The sequence below is a fragment of the Lissotriton helveticus genome, chromosome 1_1 (assembly GCF_964261635.1).
Source record: "Lissotriton helveticus chromosome 1_1, aLisHel1.1, whole genome shotgun sequence".
Lineage (NCBI taxonomy): Eukaryota > Metazoa > Chordata > Amphibia > Caudata > Salamandridae > Lissotriton > Lissotriton helveticus.
Genome location: NC_136057.1, coordinates 1,262,658,995 through 1,262,680,197, shown reverse-complemented (window position 1 = coordinate 1,262,680,197; position 21,203 = coordinate 1,262,658,995). Strand labels below are relative to the sequence as shown.

Here is a 21,203-nt window from a genome sequence, read left to right as displayed (position 1 = left end):
CCCGACTTGAGGACATTCTGAGATTAGCAGACTGGACTAATGATGATGTTTTTCGTATGTTCGATTGTAAACCAATTAATACTGTGGCTTAAGTTGTGGTTGATATGCTTTGAACAAGCATAATAGGAGCCTCCGGTTTTGCTATAAAATGTAGATTTTCCTAGTTGTTATGACGGAAAGTCTTAATTTTATTAAATACATGGAGGCGAGTATTATCCCACCTCTTCACTACTAATTTGTGTTCTCCCTCCCTTCAGCAAATCCGGCCTTGCCGCCTGCATCTTTGTGAGGATCCTGCTCAACGCCGGTTATGGTCTTCAGGCAGTCAGATCTCCTCCGGTTCCTGCTCGACGGCGTGTGCTGTGGTTCCTGCGACTCTTTCCTCCTGGATTCTGGTTGCTCAAGAAGTTTGTTCCTGGAATTTTGGCTTTTTCCATTGTTTTAGCGATTATTCCAATGATCTCTGAGTTTATCTGGTACAAAAGGGGGTGGTGATGGACGGAGCATCTGAACCAATCAAACACTCACACCCAGTCAAAAGATCTGGGTTTAATCCATCACCGTTCTTTAGCCCACTCTGCCACCCCAGTTCAGACATGGCTATATGCAAATCAGTCTGACCCTGTGCCTCATGGGAACAGTCCAGCCCGAACTGCCAAGCCATGCCTTCCCTGGACCGGAAACAAGCTTCCGAGGACCGGTTTCTGGCATTCCAGCCCTCTTCAGCCCGGCTTGCTTGAATCCAGTGGCAAAGTGAGCAAGGGACTCACGTCTGAGCATACCCTGCCACACTTATGGCGGCCAAAGTGGTACAAAAGGGGGTGGTGATGGACGGAGCATCTGAACTAATCAAACACTCACACCCAGTCAAAAGATCTGGGTTTGATCCATCACCGTTCTTTAGCCCACTCTGCCACCCAAGTTCAGACATGGCTATATGCAAATCAGTCTGACCCTGTGCCTCATGGGAACAGTCCAGCCCGAACTGCCAAGCCATGCCTTCCCTGGACCGGAAACAAGCTTCCGAGGACCGGTTTCTGGCATTCCAGCCGTCTTCAGCCCGGCTTGCTTGAATCCAGTGGCAAAGTGAGCAAGGGACTCACGTTTGAGCATACCCTGCCACACTTATGGCGGCCAAAGCGGTACAAAAGGGGGTGGTGATGGACAGAGCATCAGAACCAATCAAACACTCACACCCAGTCAAAAGATCTGGGTTTATCTGAGTTTATCTGACCTGCTCGTCAGCGAAAAGAGGAAGCTACGCAGTCAGATGTGACGTTATATACATTGCTAGGTCTTGATTGGTTAGCAGACATCGTTTTTTCTTTGTTCCCATTGGCCAGTCTGTTGACCTGGGCCCCTGGGAAATGTAGTTTTATTTATCTTGGCTGTTATTGAATAAAAAGCAAGATAAGAAAAGCATAATAGTCGCCTCCGTGTCTTTAATAAAATTAAGACTTTCCGTCATAACAACTAGGAAAATCTACATTACATGCGGAAACCTCCATCTCTGCCTGGGGAGTAGCTGAAAATGGAGAATACTTACTACTAAATGGCATGGGGTTCGAAAGTGGTAAGGAGGGACTTAGGGATTAGTTTAGTGCTGGCATGCAAATGCAAATACCCACCCACAAAGGAGTAAGCCCCTTGCTATTCGCAAACAGCTCTTCTAAGGTTTCTACAGCCAAAAATGACCGAAAACAGTGATAACTGCACTCCAGGCTAGGCCTTGGATTACGTCCAGTAACACGCATGGCCACTCACAGGTACTGCAACACACTACCAAAAAAATAATGAAGGTAGGGACTGAATATAACCAGGGCCACTGGAATTATGGGGGCAAGGGATGATCAAATCATGAGGCAAGAAAATGAAAATCATGCGGCATAATGCGGCTCATTTTGTGATAATATCAGTTTGTTGTTTTGTAATTTTTATAAATGTTAACACGGTCTGGAGAAAGATTTTACCTTATTAGTACTCATCTAACCTAAATACAGCAATATACAACTGAAGGTGAACAGTGAACCTTTGCAAAGTGCCTTCCTCTGCACAGCATGATGTGTTGCTGCATTTTCAATAACTTTTGATCTGCTTGAGCTAGAAACAATGTTTTTGTTAAAATCTACAAATTGTGCCACAGATGATGGATTATTTGGCAAATGTGGCAAATCAATGATTATCGAGAAAGCGTAACAGCCACAGAATCGCATAGTTTCAGTAGCCCTGAATATAGCACCCTGTAACAAAATAATGTTGAATAAAATAATTACAAGATTTCAATTGCACATATATTTTATTAAGTGTTAAAAGTTATATTGATTTTTTTGTTAGTTAAATACATTAATATTCTGATTTTGTTTAAATATAATTAAATACAACGTTAAATAACATTTTACACTTTTTAATAAAACATTACAATTAAATATAATTAAACAAATACATTTTAATAAAATTAACAATCAATATTTTTTATTTATTTCGTTATTTATTTAACATTGAATTTGATAAATGAGTGTGCTGTAACATTTTGCTTTATTTTCTATGTTAATAATGCTTTAAGTTAATTTACATTTTTACTTTACATTTAAATATTTCTATTTTTCTGAATAAATATTGACCATTATCATTTTTCTCTGTATTTTGCCATAGTGATGGAGACCTATTCCTATGAAAAGTTACTAGTGAGGGCGGGGCTTGATGCTGATGGGCATGGCGACTCGTTAGTTAATCTTCAGAGGAATCATTAGGCCCCAAGTGATACAGGCTATATGGCTGGTTCAACTGAATGGTGCGTGGGGGGGAACTAAAGAAGAACCTGTGGGGATGCTGCTGGATATCATGGGCAAGCAGTGAATACTTCTGTTCTGCCCTTATGACTCTCGCAGACCACAGGCCTTTGTGAGATTGCATGACTGCCATGAAGTGGGTGCTCATTGTAGATCGCTGTCTGTGGGACCCCTCTGAGAACATTAAGTCGTCCGTTGCATGCCTGGTGCGTACAGGTCGGCGTATGTGGATGTTGGGAAATTAAAGGTAAGGCTCCCATTACCAGCAGAGCCCCAGAGCTGTCGGTGTGCATTATCCTTAATGAGAGGAGAGCGGGGAAATGGAGAAGGGCGCTGGACAGGAGAAATGAGGTTAATGGACAGGAGAAATGAGGTTAATGGACACTCGTAGAATGGTTGAACATCTCTCATCCCCGCTTACTTTAAGTAAAAGGATATGAGCCAATCACCGGCACGTATAACAGGGGGCATCCTGCCCCTTTACCATTGCGGATGGTGCTGCTGGCTGCAGCACCGTCCGCAATAGTAGAAGGATAATGGCGGCCCTGGGCAGGGAGAGTAGCTAGGGAGCCCCCGGAGGAACGCAGGCGCGGAGGCCAGTGGAGAGGGGGGTCAGGGTGTTTGGAAGTGGAACAGAGCCGGAGGCCCCCAAATCCCTGCCAGGGGCCAACACGCAAATATGTATCCATCCTCAGAGGATTATTATATTAAGGATATATATTGGCGTGGAGGCCCCTGGGGTTTGGTGGCCCTGTGCAGGTGCACAGCTTGCACGTGCCTAAGGCTGCCCCGGCGTATAATGATATAAAGAGGGCAGATACAGGCAGGAGCCATTTTGCATTGGTCTCCTAGCTTTAATATTACCACCATCAAGGCATAGTCAACTTCAAAGCATAGAAAGAGGACTTCTGAAATTAGAAGAAATTTTGGCTTGCCACATATATAAGGCCTCCACACAAGAGTTTCCTTGGGCACATTTTTAATGAATAACATGAATATGTACGTGTGAATTTATAGAAGCACGTATACCTGAAGAATACTGGAACCCAAACAGAGCAGGAACAACATCCTTATTTTCAAAGATTAGGTAGCAGAAACGTGCAAACTATCAGCTGATGTGCTCCTACAGAAGGAAACCTCCTACCATATCTCAAGTCATCGCCTTTGTTTAGAATAATTAAAGAGGATACTAAATAGGGGGCCCCCGAATTTCTCCAAGGTAGCATTCCTAATGCACAGAAGAATTTGGAACCTTCATGCTGTAATCCACCACTACCTCGCAATGCGATTACATACTGAGAACCAAGCATGTGCCATGTGCAGCAACTTCTCTTCTCTGAAGCCATGGCCAAATGCTCTCAGAAACAATCCATCGTACCTGCCGACATGACTACTTCCCCCACAGTTACAGGCACAGCTCTCACAACGTTGTTAAAAGAATAAGCAGACATTAGAGTATTAATAGGATCAGGTAAGACGGCAGTGGAGGCGGCCTTGGCAGAAGTAGTCATTAAGGGGAGAGGTCACAGCATTTAAAGCACAACTAACAAAGATAGTAAACCAGATTACAGATGTTGAATTATGTCTCGATACACAGCCAGATTGGGGGAGTGAACTCAGGTGCCTTCACAGGAAAACTATCAATTTGGAGGACAGGATCCGATGAGACAATATGCGAATAATTGGAATCAGGGAGCAAGCAGGGAAAGATGTTATAATGACATTTCTAGGTCCCTACATGCTCAAAATACTTAACATTACTTGTAATCTTCCTTTGGAATTTCAGAGGGCACAGTGAGTGTGATATCACCTTAGCTCCTCCTCTACTTATCCCGACACATCTTAACAAGTTGCATTCAACACCAACGGGCCAGACAAATTATAATGACGCGAACAAACATGGCCCTTATCAGTATGAGAATAACCAAGTGTATTCACAGCAGACATTTGAATATGAATGAATATGCCATTTCTACAGTGCACAGCTGCCAAAGACATCTTTTGAGCAGAAACTATTGCTAAAAGGAAAAAGTTTGTAGCACTTAGTCCATGACTGAGGAAAAGACATTAAAAAACGGTCTCCTAGACAGCCGCTGCCCTTGCAGGTAAGAGCGGTGAGGCTGGGTGGCGGGGGATTTGGACAGACGATGGCGAGAGAAAATTAAATATTTATTTCATTTCCCCCCGTGGTCGGTTGTCGAAACCCCCACAATCTGGCCCCGCCCCTCTTACCTGCAGGGGCCGCGGCTGCTCCTAGAACCCGCAAAGGTGATTGTCATGATTGATGGCCGCACAAGAAAATTTGAAGGACCAGAAGATATAGAGGCCCTTTTAGACAAGCTAGATGGCACACATATAGAACCACAGCCTTCTATGGTAGCTTTGATTCCCTCAGTGCCAGAGACTTCAGAGCATTATGAGGATACGGGTCATGCAGAACGACATTGATGGGAAATTGTAACATAGTAATAGTCATCTACCAGTAAACACAGTACCTGGAAAACTGCACAGTACAGACACAAGTCCAGAACACCCCTTCAGGTTTGATAAAGATAAATGGATAGTAAATCTACATCCTAAATTTCTATTTTGTGCGACGGATCCCTTATCTGCTCTCTTAGATCACAAAAGAAAGCATTTATGAAGTTCAGTTTGGAACTGACTCTGGATAGACGTTCAAATGTACGAGAAGACTCACTGCAGGGATTATGTGGTGTATTTATATCGTAATGCCTACACCCTTTGTATACTTGTTGGAGTATTGCCCTTTCCCATATATTTACTTCAAAATATGCCGGCCGGTTTCTTGCGCAAATTGTTTTTCTATATACTGGGTGCCTTAACTCCGACAGTTGATTCACCTGACTCCAAAGTTTAAAGAATTGTTCTGTGGTGCCAATTGGAAATAGTACCCTTTGAAAACACCATACCCTCGTATTATCCCACAATCCCTCGCCATTGCTGGCTTATCTAACTAAAACAGCATACATCACCAGGAACACCTATGAAAATACCCGGCAAAACTCGAAACAGTAACTGATCATTTTCACTCAAGTTACTTTTTACCCATTAAACCCTCGATTCCTCGATTCCTTACACCATTGAATTGTTAGACGTAGACTACAAAACTACCTGAACTAACATTGAATCCTGTACCCTTAACTTTAACTCGACCATAGACAGATCTCTGCATCCCTACCCTTCCAATGACCAACAAATAGGCTGAAATACGGTTGTATGTCATTACATTGCATGGTTTTACCACACTTAGCTTTACTTCGCAATTTTTACCTCGCATACTGTTAGTTCGGAATTGTATTCTCTGAAATGCAAAATGCCTTCACCACACAAAGAAATAGAACGGAAATAGCTACCATACACATACCACTACATCGTATTTTTTTTGTGTTAAATATTGTTCAGGCGCAGGACAGTTGGCTTTGGGGCAGATTTACTATCCCAACCCCAAGTCAGTGCAAACCCCGGGGAAGGCGCAGGACAGTGTGTTCTGGGGCAGATTTAATACTCAGTTTCTTTTGTTATAATACCTGAATAATAACATATTTAACCACCCTTAGACCTTAAATCAACTACCTTTTAAACCTGAGTAGCTTAATCTGTAAATTATAAATTATCAAATTAATACTCAGGTATTTATTTTTGTTTGAAATACCCAAAAATGTACACACTTATCAACCCACTGCCCCTATACCTTCTGCACCTCGCCCCAGTATTTTTTATTTCTAAGACATCATGCAGAACTATTTATGGAGAGGTGTGGTGCAGCGGCCAGGGCAGCTGCCTTCGGAGCACAGGGTTCATGGTTTGATCGCCGACGGCAGCTCAGCTGCCTTGAGACCCGTAAGGGTGAGTAGTTTGTGCTTTACAAATACAGATTTTATTTGGCATGAAACAAATTCAGTTTTTTTTTTTATATAAAACCTGAATAATAACACGCTTACCCACCCATAGCCCCTAAACATTCTGCATCCCTTCCCGTTATTTTTTATTTAATATGCAGAACTATTTATTTGGTATCAAATTAATACTCAGCTTCTTTTGTTAAAATACCTCTTAAACCTTAGTATTAACATACAGCAACGTCCTGTTTTATAGTGAAACACTGCCACCCTGTGTTCAAAATGCGTGGTGAAGTCTTGCGATGTTAAGACTAGCGAGGGAAACAGTGTAATCGACGTATAAAATGCGAGGTGAATGTACTCCGAAGTAAAAAACTTCGGAGTAAAGGCTATTTCCCCTGAAATACCTAAGTGTGTATATTAAGTCAGGATTGGTTAATGTGGATCAGGACAACTGCTCCCCCTTACTGAATACTGTGAAGTCGAACCTCCGAAGGTGGGCAGACTTAAACCTATCGTTATGGGAATGAATACAGTGCCGAGGTTCAACTACTGATTTGGAATGCTACCTATAAAATGTCTGAAATCACAGGACAGTGGCATAGTGCCACCTTTTTTGGGAATGCCATTTCCTGACTACTTTCTGACATCACATTTGGAACCAGAAGAAACAAGATTGCTCGATCTTTTGATACAAACACAGTTGACAGCCAGAATGGCTCTCTTACGTTTTGACAGGGTGGAGAAATTTAAGCCTACACTTAGTAGTACATTTACACTCGAAAATGGTAAATAGAAAAAAGTATATGGTTTCTACTAGCTGCAGTAGTAAGTTTGTACGTGACTAAATCTACGCATGTAAATGTACCTTTGTCAATAGGCCCTTTCGGCCCCCAATTAATGGGCATTTAGTAATTTGAATGGCAATACAATATAGAACATTTGATCACCCATAAGTGAATCAGCAACACTTATTAGTTCACTGTAAGAATGAGCTGTGGTTCAACTGTTTGACCATGCGCTAAATTCCAATCTGAATTACAATATGGACAAGATGGACCATGAATAAATTTTTTTTTTAATTCTATAGGCCATGTCACCAATGGCAAGTTCCTAAATTGGATTTTGATGCCAGGTTGCTGGAACTCATTTTATGTGAAAGGGCTAGGCCACCATCCCTTTGCCTAATCCGCACAATATATTAGTTGAATCTAATTTAGTTATCTGAGCAGGGCCATAGGATGATGTTGCATGTCAACTTTACTGCTCATAGCACTGCACTACTATCCTCCACTTCTCTTAGGACATTGCCTACTACGCTCATCACAGTCGGTACAAATTTACTCTCTTAGGCTTAAATCTAATTTGGCGACACTTTCTGATGTTTTTGGAACACACAGAAGGTTCCTGGTCTATTCCTGGGACCCTGGGATAGTCACAGGTTCCCAGGTTTAGTTCTGGAATTCTTCTGTGAATTCAAAGATCCTCACATGGAAAAGCATTTTCACCTTTAATCAGGTGTGCCTTACCGTTTGTGTAAATAACTTGCAATTGTGCATTGATAGTTTAGAAACTTTATTTTCAGCTAGAAAATATTTTCCCCAGAGGAGATTCCAATGCAACCCAACTGAGTTTGGGAGTGTCCCAATCCCATATGCAACCTAATACTCCTGGCCTTGATAGGAGTAAATTTGGAACCATATTATTGCTGGTAATGTGCCTTGCAAAAGTCTGTGAATACCACAAAATCACAAGTTTGTGGGGGTTCATCTACTTTCCAAAGTATCTCCACTTTACTCTCCCCACCTCCACACACTGTGAGCAGATATGATCACAAGTAAAATAACAACATACTAGTGTCACTTTATGTGTGAGTAAATTGTGCTGTGTGTGTAAATTCACTTTTTGTGAATACAAAAGGCATATTTACACTTTTGAAACAAGCTGTATGCACACCTTATTTTACCTTGGACATGAAAATAGTTTTGCTAATCAGTCTAAATATTCTGGATTTGTTAATACACTGGCCATATTTGGTTCTGCAAATGCTGTGCTGAAGTATTACATTGATATTCATGCACATTGAGCTCTAACATAGTAACATGCTTGATTATTTTTTATTGCAATACAGATAAGAATACATATTTCACATTAATCCAAAAATGCTTAGTTTGAAGCATTTCTTCAGACCACCTTCTGTCCTTAGCCTTCTCTGCGATTGTCCTCCTGTTATTCACAGTACAAATGCAGCGATAATCTTGGCACACAATCATTTACATCTGTAAGCCTAACTAATATGTGTAAACTGTCTCACTGAACTCTAAGGGGGGCTTTTCCTGGTAAATTTGTGAACACCCTCAAACAAACGTTTGTGGGAATTCTCGAACTCCTTTCTGACCCCTTCCGGCCCTATAAACAGTTGGAGAATAACGGTGCCACTTGTCACGGTGGTAAGGGAAAGGGAGCACCCTCAAGGTTGTTGGTGATGGTGGAAAGAGGTTTCTCCACAGTGACAATTTCCTCTGCAGAGATTTTATTTTAAACATGCCATCGCTTTAAGTTTAAGGGATTGGCATTTCATAATTGAACAACGTGTACAGTTATGCAGGTAGAAATGTCTCCATAGCTGTGAAAAAAAGGAATTCTCAAATGTTTTCCTCAGGTACGGCTGAAAACCTGTAACTGGCCTAATTTTCAGGCATACTTACAAAGTTTATGCATTCCCAAACTTTGTAAATCTGTATTCATGCGATGAGCGTGCAGATTAGGCCCTTTTTCATGGCCTGAATCCTGGATTACACTGTTTTTCTTTTTTCAATGTCACCCCGTTGCTATGTACTATACCTAGGCAGACTGTCCAGTGGTGGTGTGGGAACTGAAAGTTGCCCTGGAAAATGTGTTCATGCCAACCCCACATGGAGGATTTGAGGATCTGAGGGTGGGGGAACGTATGTATGAGGCTACAAAAACATTGTGTGTGTTTCCTCAGGGATGTTGGCCAGGGTGAATGGCTGACCCATCCATCCACGACCAGTGCTTACTTTGTAAAATATTAAGTGCCATGGCTCGGACCTGGAGGCCACTACAGCTTGCACCACCCATCGCCCTTGTCATCGCTGCCAAACCAACTACTAACCATCTCTCTTGCATGTAAACGCGACAGCTCAGATTCGTCCAGGTCCCTAAGGCTAATTGAATGGCTGGGGAGGCAGGCTATTAGCACTATTTCAATGTATATTGTATCCCTAAAGAACCGTTGTTCTGCTTATCTCTAAATTAGATGAGCAGCGCCACCATGTGGTAGACTGTTCTAAGTATGGTGATGACAATTAGGTGCTGGTGCCGAGCACCGGAAACCTATTAAGTGTCTGTGCTGAGCACCGGAAAGCACGGGCTCAAATTAAGCACTGTCCACGACTAAAAGCAGCCACAAATCCTCAGCCTACAGGGTTTTCCTGTGACCCATGTGGACAGTCCAGCCCTAACAGAGCGAAATACACAGATAATACAAATGAAAACATTGCAATCTAAAGGTCATCCATTTGGGCTGTTTGGCCTTGTTTTTACATGTTGGGTCTCGGCCAGTGGTGATGAAGAATTTATTATTGTAACAGAGAGCAGACACATGGGTTTGTTCCCAGTAAATGTTACATAAACCATATAATTAGAGCTTATTAGAAAACAGTTAGTTTAGGTCCTGCGCTTCTCAGAAACATACATGACTTGCAACATACTCACCGGACACGAGCCGCATTTGGTTGAACTGAGCATGCTTCTTTTCATCTGCACGTGCAGTACTGCGTCATGGACAGTGAGGAAAAATATGGATGTTGTGATTTCACTATCAAAAAAATCACATCTTTCAAGCTTTTCGATAAGGTGACCTGTAAAAAAAGAAAAAAACACAGTAGGCTGAACCTTGAATCCTTTGAACCGAAATAAAATATTTCTAATAAATCTGAAAACGATCCCTGTAAGTTAACAGGTTCCACCAGTTTTTGATAAATGCGGGATTACATGCTACAGTAAATAACATTTCAATGAAAGAGGTTGAAAATACGTTTTCACATGTTATTGTCTTTGGCTGTCGAACTAACCTTTAATAAAAACAAGGCTGGGCAAAAGCACTTAGAAATGGGTACTCGATTCTCAGTCCTGAACTGGAAGCAGCCCACATTTCTCTGCTCTTCTCCTTTTCATAACACACCTTGTAGTTTTGGGAGTAGGATAATTATTCTGAGATATTAGCCATAGGGACAAATTGTCTTATGAATAATTCCAGAAGACTGGAAACCCATATTTTTTATATTTGAGCTCTTGATGTCCTCCTGGAAAAATATTGCCAACCTCATTTATATGGCGCATTGCTGCCGTCACTGAAGCGCCAAACCTTGTTACCTCTCCCTTGATGACAAGTGGTACTTGCATATGTACATCAGAAGGGTGTTGGTTGGTGAGACCCATATGTACATATGAATGGTGTGTCTGGGTGACTGTTACTTCGGTGTGTGAGGCCGGAGATGTGCTCCGACTGTGCTGCGTGAGCAGTATGGACAACTAGGTTCAGTGGACCTGGTCGGTGTTTGAAGAACTGTATGGAGGCTGAAGCCCGTTAGCAGGATTTAAGAGAAAGTCCTTGTGGATGAATTTGCGCAATGTCTGAGGGTCAGAGATGTGCTCCAATCATGGTACACGGGGTGCATCTAGAAAGATGAGGGGAACAGTACTCCTATGTGTACTTACTGCTCAATCAGAGGACAGTGGTCCTTGCCCAATGACCATTCATGGTGATCTGATGTTGAATACATGGTTATTCTGTTTGTCAGGCAACCGGTTTGCTTCTCCAGAGTTTGTCGTACTGAGTAACTCTGGTGTATGTGAACATCCATGTCTTCGCTTTACAAACAGCCAGGAGATGAAGGCGGCTCCTCAAGTGGTCAAGGAGGTAGTTCTACAGTTTTGCCATTCGAAAGAGAATGCTTAGCTGCCAAGCTGTAAATATTGTAAGCCGGGATTTTTATTAATTTGGCTGGTCTTGAGCGAGGATGCATCCAGGTGAGAAGGTCAGCAGTTTCTTCTCTAGGAAGTAAGGTCCTGCTCTGTGGTGTGCACGGTGGGTGGTGCAGCGGGCCAGGAAGAAGACTCTCCTGGTTCATGTAGTCATTGCAGGATGTGGAGAGCTGGCTTGATGTGGTTCCGTGGCTGTAGATGTAGGTAAAGAGTTGCAGTGATCTCGCGTACTTGTTGGACCCTGATGCAGGTATTCAAGAGCACCCAGATAAAGGGCATTTGCTCAGTTTAGATGGGAATGCACATGGGCTGTCGTCACTTGCATTTGAAAAGTGAAGGGATGTTCTGCCTGAGGACTGTAAGAAGATAGAAGGAGATTGTGACAACTGTGTTGACTGCGGTATGCTTAGTTCAGAGTCTCAGGTGACTCTGAGTTTTACACTGTTGGTTACAGCTGGGAGGGTCACCGGTCTGGGTAATCAGGGCCCCCCAAGTAATGATCTCTGAGTTGGCAGCATTCAGGTTAAGATGTTTTCTGCTCAATTAGTTATGGAAGTCGTAATGTATGTTAAGGTGCATGGTGGAGTCAATGTCGGAATAACGTGCTAGCTTTCAGGAGTATCTGTTTATTGTGTGGTAGACGTTGAACTGGATTTGTATGATAATGGAACGCCTGGTATGCCAGAGAGGAATGGTTGAGATACGTCAAAAGGTAGAATCAATTCTCTGCATGTGTTTTGAGAGGAAGGAAATCCAGTTGAAGTCCTTGCTTTGAATTTCTATTCCGGGGTGTCAATGGAGGAGTGTGGGGTGATCGGCGAGGATGGTCAAGGAGTACAGATTTAAGAGGGCTGCCCTCTTTTTCTGATCCATTTATGAACGTGAAAGTGATGATGGAAGATTCAATCACACAGTGGGTTGTGAAAGACAACCTGAGGCCTCAAATTGTGGTTGAGTGAGATAGAAGCTGCACTTCCCTGGGAGTCTACACAATCTGCCAAGGAATGGGCGAAGTGTCTGATAGGGCTTCCATGTAGCATCTTTCAGTAAACAGGTCTTCCATCAACTTTTAAGCAGGTATACTAGCCACAAAGTTAAGGAGCTAAAAACTTCGGGGGAGGTTTGTTGGTGAAGATTCTCTTTGATCCTTAGTGGGAGTCACTTACTTAGCCCACATGGATTACGGCAAAGTAGAGAGATGATCACACGCAAAGGACAGATCTGCCATGAAACTTTCAGTGATGAATTGGACTATAGGATAGCTTTATTACTAGGGGTAGACAAAGCTATATTTTGTGTATGCAAAATATGTATTATCTTCTCGATAATTAAACATATTATGGAAAATTCTTAAATAGCCATCTGTGAAAATGGCATGCAAGGTACTTTCTGTGGCACAAAAATCCCACAAGCTACTTACTCAACATATTTTGCATGAAGTCATGCGAGGAACTTTGCTAGCATAGTGCATGTGGTTGCAGCACACATGCAACTTCACAGTTTCTCCTGCAACCCATATCGCATGTGTGAAAATTACATGCAAAAGCACAAGCGGCAGAGAAACATACATTTCATGAAATATACAAAACCATAAAAATACACAAATGCCTGTTTTTCACCAGAAAGTATATCCGTGGGCCAGGGGAAGGATCCTTCTCATTCTACTACTTAGCTTAGAAGTTATTAACAATAATTATCTCTGCACAGTTAACAGTGATAACTGTTAAAAGACTGTAGGGTGCCAGAATATTTGACTGTCTTCTTTCCGGGCAGGACTTAATTATTGATAAACTTATGAGTCTTTTGGAAACATGTGAGCCATGTGCCTAAGGATATTTAACTCGATGAAGCCAGTCGGGTGTTTGAAAATAAAAAATGTGAGCTAGTGTGCACAGGTCCTGAAAAGGTTCTGCAACTGCTCTACGAGCCTTTTACTGTAGTGCTAGTACAATATATTTTGATTTTCTTCAGGTTGAATGGGTCATACAATCTAAAAAAATAGTTTAAATTAAAACTTCCTATCCTCATCCTTCAATATGCTCAGCTCAAATTGACAACATATAGCAGAATACTCTACAGTATATCTTTGGTTGTCCATGTTACATTTAGTAACGTTTGCCAGCGCCATCTAAATCTTACAATTTGGGTGTATCTCCTAAGGGGAACCTCTAAAGTCAATCCATTTGATACATGAACCTACATGTATATTTGGGATCCCTGAAGAAGGTCTGTTGCTTAACAAATAATTGTGGGCAGATATTATAGTTCTGAATCCATGCAGGTCCAACTTCACATGAGTTGTGGAACAGGAGAAACAAGCTTTGATATCTCTATAAAGAATACTTACTGTCAATACCAACGATGTACATGTCAACTTCAACCCTGATAAATTCTTTCAGCGCCTGTGTAGGATATAGAACACACATCAGACAACACTACAGAAAGCATGGCAAGTTCTTGAAAGGTGAAATACTCTTTCAGGATACAATTCGGTCATGAATATATTTGCAATTGTGAAATCTAAATTTGAAGCTGAAAATGACAAACCAGTATCATGAAGTCCAATGACTGGATAACGACTTGTTTTTCATCTCTTTATCCCTTTTTTCCAATCTTCTCCCACCCTTGTCCTTTTTTTTTACCTTTCTCTCCCTTGCTTGCAACTAAATCTGATGAGGTAGAACGCGTATGGTCCCTAAAAATAAGTTCTGATGGACTCCACCTGCAACCACCCCCACAAATTAAGTACTGATTCTGTTTTAGGAACATAGCCCCATCTTGCTGCTCCCATTCTTCCTAGTCTTGTCTTTACTCTCTACACCTCATGAAGGTGAACCCCCAGCTAAACCACAGTATAGTAGCCGCCATGGGTACTATATGGTGTTTTATCTGTTTTTTTATTGAAGGGTGGAATACAGCATAGGGTGTGGGGATTCTTCAGGCGACTTCCCTCTTTCAGCCCATATCTGGGAGTTCTTTGAAAGTGCTACTTCTGGCGAGGGCAGGTACGTGATTAGACTAGGGGGAGGGTGTGGATAGACCATGTTAGTTACTGAGGGATAGGTAGGCTCAGAATGCCTAAGGAACGTCTAGATTCATAAAAGGGGGTGGTAATGGACAGAGTATCTGAATTAAGCAGAACACTCATACCCAGTCAAAAGATCAGGGCTTGATCCATCACCGTTTTTTAGCTCACTGCACCATCCCAGTCAAGAACCTGGCTACATGCAAATTAGTCTGGCCCTGGCCCAGTGCATCATGGGAACAGGGCAGACCAAACTACCAAGCCAATTCCTCACTGGAAAGGAAACAAGCTTCCGGGGACGGGTTTCTGGCATTGCAGCCGTCTTCGGCCCGGCTTGCTTGAATCCTGATGGTGCAATGAGCAAGGGACTCACATCTGAGTATACCCTACCACACTTATGGTGGCCAAAACGATTCATAAAAGGGGGTGGTAATGGACAGAGTATCTGAATTAAGCAGAACACTCATACCCAGTCAAAAGATCAGGGCTTGATCCATCACGTCTAGAGCTTGTACGCCAGCTGTTCTTTACCCTTTTTATAGATAAAATAAATGGAAGCTTATAAACATTGGAAATATATTGTTATGCTGCATAAACACATCAAAGATTAAATGAAGTGAACATGGCCTCTCTAGAAAACATAATCAGTTCTGAAATCTAAATGTGTATCACAGCTGATCCGGCTCCTTAAATATCCACATTATGTTGGTGTCACTCTCAACTTTACATTTAGGTCAACTTTTGTCATGTGTTCCCCACTGTCCACTCTCCTCGCTGCGGTGCTCCCGTGGAATGCAGCAGGCAGGGCCAGTGCTGTGGCGCCCACAGTGGCATACAGCAGGGCAGATGCATTACCCCTCACAATGGAATGTGCAACAGTAGTACCACATATATGGTTTCACCCACAATCGAATGCAGCTGGGGAGATGCCGTGTCAGCCACAATGAAATACAGTGGGCAAGATGTAGTGTCACCCACGATGGAATGAAGCAGAGCAGACATGGTGTTAACCAAAATAGAACATAGCTGGGCAGATGCAGGGTCACCCATGAGGGATTGTAACAAGTCAGATGCGTTTTTCACTCACAACAGAATGCAGCAGGGCGCATGCAGTGTATCCCACTATGACATGCAGCAGGGTGCATGCAGTGTCTCCCGCAATGGCATGCAGCAGGGAGCATGCAGTGGCTCCCGCAATGGCATGCAGCAGGGAGCATGCAGTGTATCCCACTATGGCATGCAGCAGGGTGCATGCAGTGTCTCCCGCATTGACATGCAGCAGGGAGCATGCAGTGTATCCCACTATGGCATGCAGCAGGGTGCATGCAGTGTCTCCCGCAATGGCATGCAGCAGGGAGCATGCAGTGGCTCCCGCAATGGCATGCAGCAGGGCGCATGCAGTGTCTACCGCAATGGCATGCAGCAGGGAGCATGCAGTGGCTCCCGCAATGGCATGCAGCAGGGTGCATGCAGTGTCTCCCGCAATGGCATGCAGCAGGGAGCATGCAGTGGCTCCCGCAATGGCATGCAGCAGGGAGCATGCAGTGTATCCCACTATGGCATGCAGCAGGGTGCATGCAGTGTCTCCCGCAATGGCATGCAGCAGGGAGCATGCAGTGGCTCCCGCAATGGCATGCAGCAGGGAGCATGCAGTGTCTCCCGCAATGGCATGCAGCAGGGAGCATGCAGTGGCTCCCGCAATGGCATGCAGCAGGGAGCATGCAGTGTATCCCACTATGGCATGCAGCAGGGTGCATGCAGTGTCTCCCGCAATGGCATGCAGCAGAGCGCATGCTGTGTCACCGATGATGGCTTGCAGAATGGCGCATGCAGTGTCTCCCTCATTGGCATGCAGCAGGGCACATGCAGTGTCTCTCCCGCAATGGCATGCAGCAGGGAGCATGCAGTGGCTACCACATTGGCATGCAGCAGGGAGCATGCAGTGTCTCCCGCAATGGCATGCAGCAGGGTGCATGCAGTATCTCCCGCAATGGCATGCAGTAGGGAGCATGCAGTGGCTCCCACATTGGCATGCAGCAGGGCGCATGCAGTGTCTACCGCAATGGCATGCAGCAGGGAGCATGCAGTGTATCCCACTATGGCATGCAGCAGGGTGCATGCAGTGTCTCCCGCATTGACATGCAGCAGGGAGCATGCAGTGTATCCCACTATGGCATGCAGCAGGGTGCATGCAGTGTCTCCCGCATTGACATGCAGCAGGGAGCATGCAGTGTATCCCACTATGGCATGCAGCAGGGTGCATGCAGTGTCTCCCGCAATGGCATGCAGCAGGGAGCATGCAGTGGCTCCCGCAATGGCATGCAGCAGGGCGCATGCAGTGTCTACCGCAATGGCATGCAGCAGGGAGCATGCAGTGGCTCCCGCAATGGCATGCAGCAGGGTGCATGCAGTGTCTCCCGCAATGGCATGCAGCAGGGAGCATGCAGTGGCTCCCGCAATGGCATGCAGCAGGGAGCATGCAGTGTATCCCACTATGGCATGCAGCAGGGTGCATGCAGTGTCTCCCGCAATGGCATGCAGCAGGGAGCATGCAGTGGCTCCCGCAATGGCATGCAGCAGGGAGCATGCAGTGTATCCCACTATGGCATGCAGCAGGGTGCATTCAGTGTCTCCCGCAATGGCATGCAGCAGAGCGTATGCTGTGTCACCGATGATGGCTTGCAGAATGGCGTATGCAGTGTCTCCCTCATTGGCATGCAGCAGGGCACATGCAGTGTCTCTCCCGCAATGGCATGCAGCAGGGAGCATGCAGTGGCTACCACATTGGCATGCAGCAGGGCGCTTGCATTGTCTACCGCAATGGCATGCAGCAGGGAGCATGCAGTGGCTCCCGCAATGGCATGCAGCAGGGAGCATGCAGTGTCTCCCGCAATGGCATGCAGCAGGGAGCATGCAGTGGCTCCGGCAATGGCATGCAGCAGGGAGCATGCAGTGGCTCCCGCAATGGCATGGAACAGGGAGCATGCAGTGGCTCCCGCAATGGCATGGAACAGGGAGCATGCAGTGTCTCCCGTAATGGCATGCAGCAGGGTGCATGCAGTGTCTCCCTCAATGGCATGCAGCAGGGTGCATGCAGTGGCTCCCGCAATGGCATGCAGCAGGGAGCATGCAGTGTCTCCCGCAATGGCATGCAGCAGGGAGCATGCAGTGGCTCCGGCAATGGCATGCAGCAGGGAGCATGCAGTGGCTCCCGCAATGGCATGGAACAGGGAGCATGCAGTGGCTCCCGCAATGGCATGGAACAGGGAGCATGCAGTGTCTCCCTCAATGGCATGGAACAGGGTGCATGCAGTGTCTCCCTCAATGGCATGCAGCAGGGTGCATGCAGTGTCTCCCACAATGGCATGCAGCAGGGTGCATGCAGTGGCTCCCGCAATGGCATGGAACAGGGTGCATGCAGTGTCTCCCTCAATGGCATGCAGCAGGGTGCATGCAGTGTCTCCCACAATGGCATGCAGCAGGGTGCATGCAGTGTCTCCCGCAATGGCATGCAACAGGGCGCATGCAGTGTCTCCCACAATGGCATGCAACAGGGTGCATGCAGTGTCTCCCTCAATGGCATGCAGCAGGGTGCATGCAGTGTCTCCCGCAATGGCATGCAACAGGGTGCATGCAGTGTCTCCCTCAATGGCATGCAGCAGGGCGCATGCAGTGTCTCCCAAATGGCATGCAGCAAAGCAGGCGTGGTGGCAAACAGTCACCTTACGACCCGCCATTGATATTCATGTGAGGTTTACAATGAGACATTTTCTAAATCAGTACCGTGTCTTTCGTGACCAGAGAGGCCGGGAGTGAAGCACGGATAGTGTCACAAGTCTTGTATGTTTGTTGACCAGCGGCCAGAACTCCAGGATACAACGGCCTTGCTGGGAACAGGGTGTCTCCGTTCCTGGAAGCTATCTTATCTGGAGGATGGGTTGTAAATGGGCCATCCTCCTGATAGCCTCATGTACTGCATCTTGTTTCTTTTAGTGATTCTCATAGTTGTCACAAACAAGTCTCAGCACCGGTGCAGAAGTTCATTCCCTGCACTAACCGAGCTGCTTGTCATCCACAGACGGGTGACTGGAAGTACCCGTCTGGATCCAAACACAACTCATCGACAGCAGCAAGCTGGGATGTTCATGGGCTAAAATCAAAGACAGCAGATCTGGAATGACATTGTTTATCACCCAACGCGATAGGTGCTCTATACTAGACACAAGGGTTACTACTTAGTCCACATGAATGGCGTAGACCCAGTGCTTAATTTGTAAAAAAAGAAGTGCAGGTGCTGAAAATGTTGCCAAGGAGGCCACAGCTCACGTCTTCCTCTGGTGAGCCCCACTTTCAACACTCTCACTGCCTCAGTCTCTATCTTCTTACCTTGTTCTGTTGTCTATCCCCTAAGTCTTTGCTCTAAGAGTCTATCCTCTGACCTCTCTAATTGTTTTGTATCACCTTTGTCACACCCTGTATTTCTGATTTGCCCTCTATTCATTTTAGCCCTGCCCTTTTTTCTCTTCACTTTTATCCCTGCTCTGCTCTCTCTCCCCTCCTCTCGATCTTGGCTCTTTACTATCACTCTCTAGCAGTGATTAGCTGTGTCTCCATTTTATCATTTGTCTGCTTTTTTTCCTCTGTCCTGTACTCCACATCCATTCATTCTATCTTCTCTCTTATTAATGATCTCTTCTTCACAGCATGGCTGCTTTCTCTTTGAATCTGATTGGCTCTCCTCCTTTTCTTCTACTTTGCTCCATTTTATCTCTCTCCTCTCTTGTTGTTTCTTCTCCTCTTTACTCTTGCTGTCTCTCATCTATAACACTGCTGCTGCCTGTGACCCCGGTCGTCAGCCTGTACATGTCCCTGCTATTTTGAACTCTGCGTTTTCCTGTTGTCATTCCTAATGAAGCAGAAGATGACGTGTTTTACTTTCTTACCTACACTGAGTGAAAAAACAAAATGAAAATGCTTTTTTGCATATATTAATCAGTGTGGTATGACTGGGTTTATTGCAGAACAGGCGGCTGCTTGAGCACAGGAGGTCATGTCACTGCTAGTGCTGCCTGTAATTAGTAGGTGCAGGGATGGCGATGGCATCGGCATCCACTGCTCAGCTTACTGTGATTCTGTCTGCTACAGCAAAGGCAGTGTCCCCAGCAGTAATGCTGCCAATGCCGGTAAGTATGGCTATGGTGTCTACTGTACTCACTCACACTCAGCAATTACCATGCTGGGGTGCAGCGCACAGGTTCTACTGGTGACGCCTTGGCGCACAAAAGTTGTGTTGGGCCGCAGCTGCATCACACACATTGAGGATAGCAGCAATGAACGGGTGCCGGATATGCTATTCTGGCTACGCAACAAGCGGAAAGTCCACACTTACTTTAATTTATTCTTCTTCAAGAGCCCTCACTCCTAAGTTCCTAATGCGCTCTTGCAGCTTCCTTGCCTCAACTCCGTCATGAGCCAGCCCCCAGCTACAATTATTCAATGGGAGCTTTAGGCTCAGGCAGTAGCAGGGTGCAGCAAACTAGGGGAATAGAATGCAAGCCATAGTTTGTCGATGACTTCTTGGATTTGTGATCAGCGTGATGACATCATCACTAACGTGGTCATACACAATCATGCCTTCCTGGACAGGCATATGCCGGCCTGCCTAGGAACATTTACCAGCCAGTCACCATGCAATGTATGTTATTCTTTTTATTTTGAATTGAACAATTAATATTGAGACCACCACCTGCAGGTTCAGAAATTCTAGCCCCGGCCCTGTGAAAGAAGTGCAGGTGCTGAGCACCTGAAAGCACCTGCTCAAATTAAGCACTGCGTAGACCCCTTAAGCAGCTTTATGCTTTAGTACATGTCAAACACACTCTTCCAAAAATGAAAAGTCACTGAGCAGCGGTCCCGTGAAAAGACCTCATTTGAGATTAATAATATAGATGCTGAGCTACCCATCTTTCACAAAAAATCAAATAAAGCCCTTGCCGCTGAGTTTATTCAAGTGTGGACTTCTATAAAACAGAGACTTAACTATGGGCCAACGTCCAAATTGAGGCATTTATATTGCACTCACAACTGATACTATTCTTTGCTTTTGGCGTTTAGCAAGAAATAAAAAGGGTGTCCAGAATATCTGTCAATGGCTTCTTTGAATGGGGCAGGTGAAACCTTTGGGCATGTGCCGTCTAAGTGGCTCAAAGACCGGGTTGACACTGAGTCCATCCTTGTCGGTAATCAGTCAGGATTCCGTAAGCGAATCGATACGATCGAACAGGCGATCAGGTTCTATGTAGTTGCTTCAAAATCTGTATACATACACAGAATGCCTATACAGTGGCCTTTGTTGACCTAAAGCCGGCGTTCGATTTAGCCAACAGGTTGATATTGTGGCAGAGATGATAACAACAGTTGCACAGCCCCTTATTAAATGCATTTAAAAACTTGCACACAGATAACAACGTCGAAATCCAGTATGGAGCTAATGGGGAAGGTAAGGAAATAAATTCCCTA

The 21,203-nt window shown here is 44.9% G+C and overlaps 1 protein-coding gene across 1 annotated transcript in view; it reads right to left on the bottom strand.

Moving 5' to 3' along the window:
* LOC144822567 (chloride anion exchanger-like) overlaps positions 1-21,203 on the bottom strand; it is a 327,927-nt gene that overhangs the window by 33,069 nt on the left and 273,655 nt on the right. Inside the window, exons 18-19 of the mRNA XM_078680252.1 lie at positions 14,007-14,061; positions 10,388-10,533 (exon numbers count right to left, since the gene is read on the bottom strand). Of these exons, the coding sequence (XP_078536378.1) occupies positions 10,388-10,533; positions 14,007-14,061 (201 nt within the window). The remainder of the gene's footprint in view (positions 1-10,387; positions 10,534-14,006; positions 14,062-21,203) is intronic.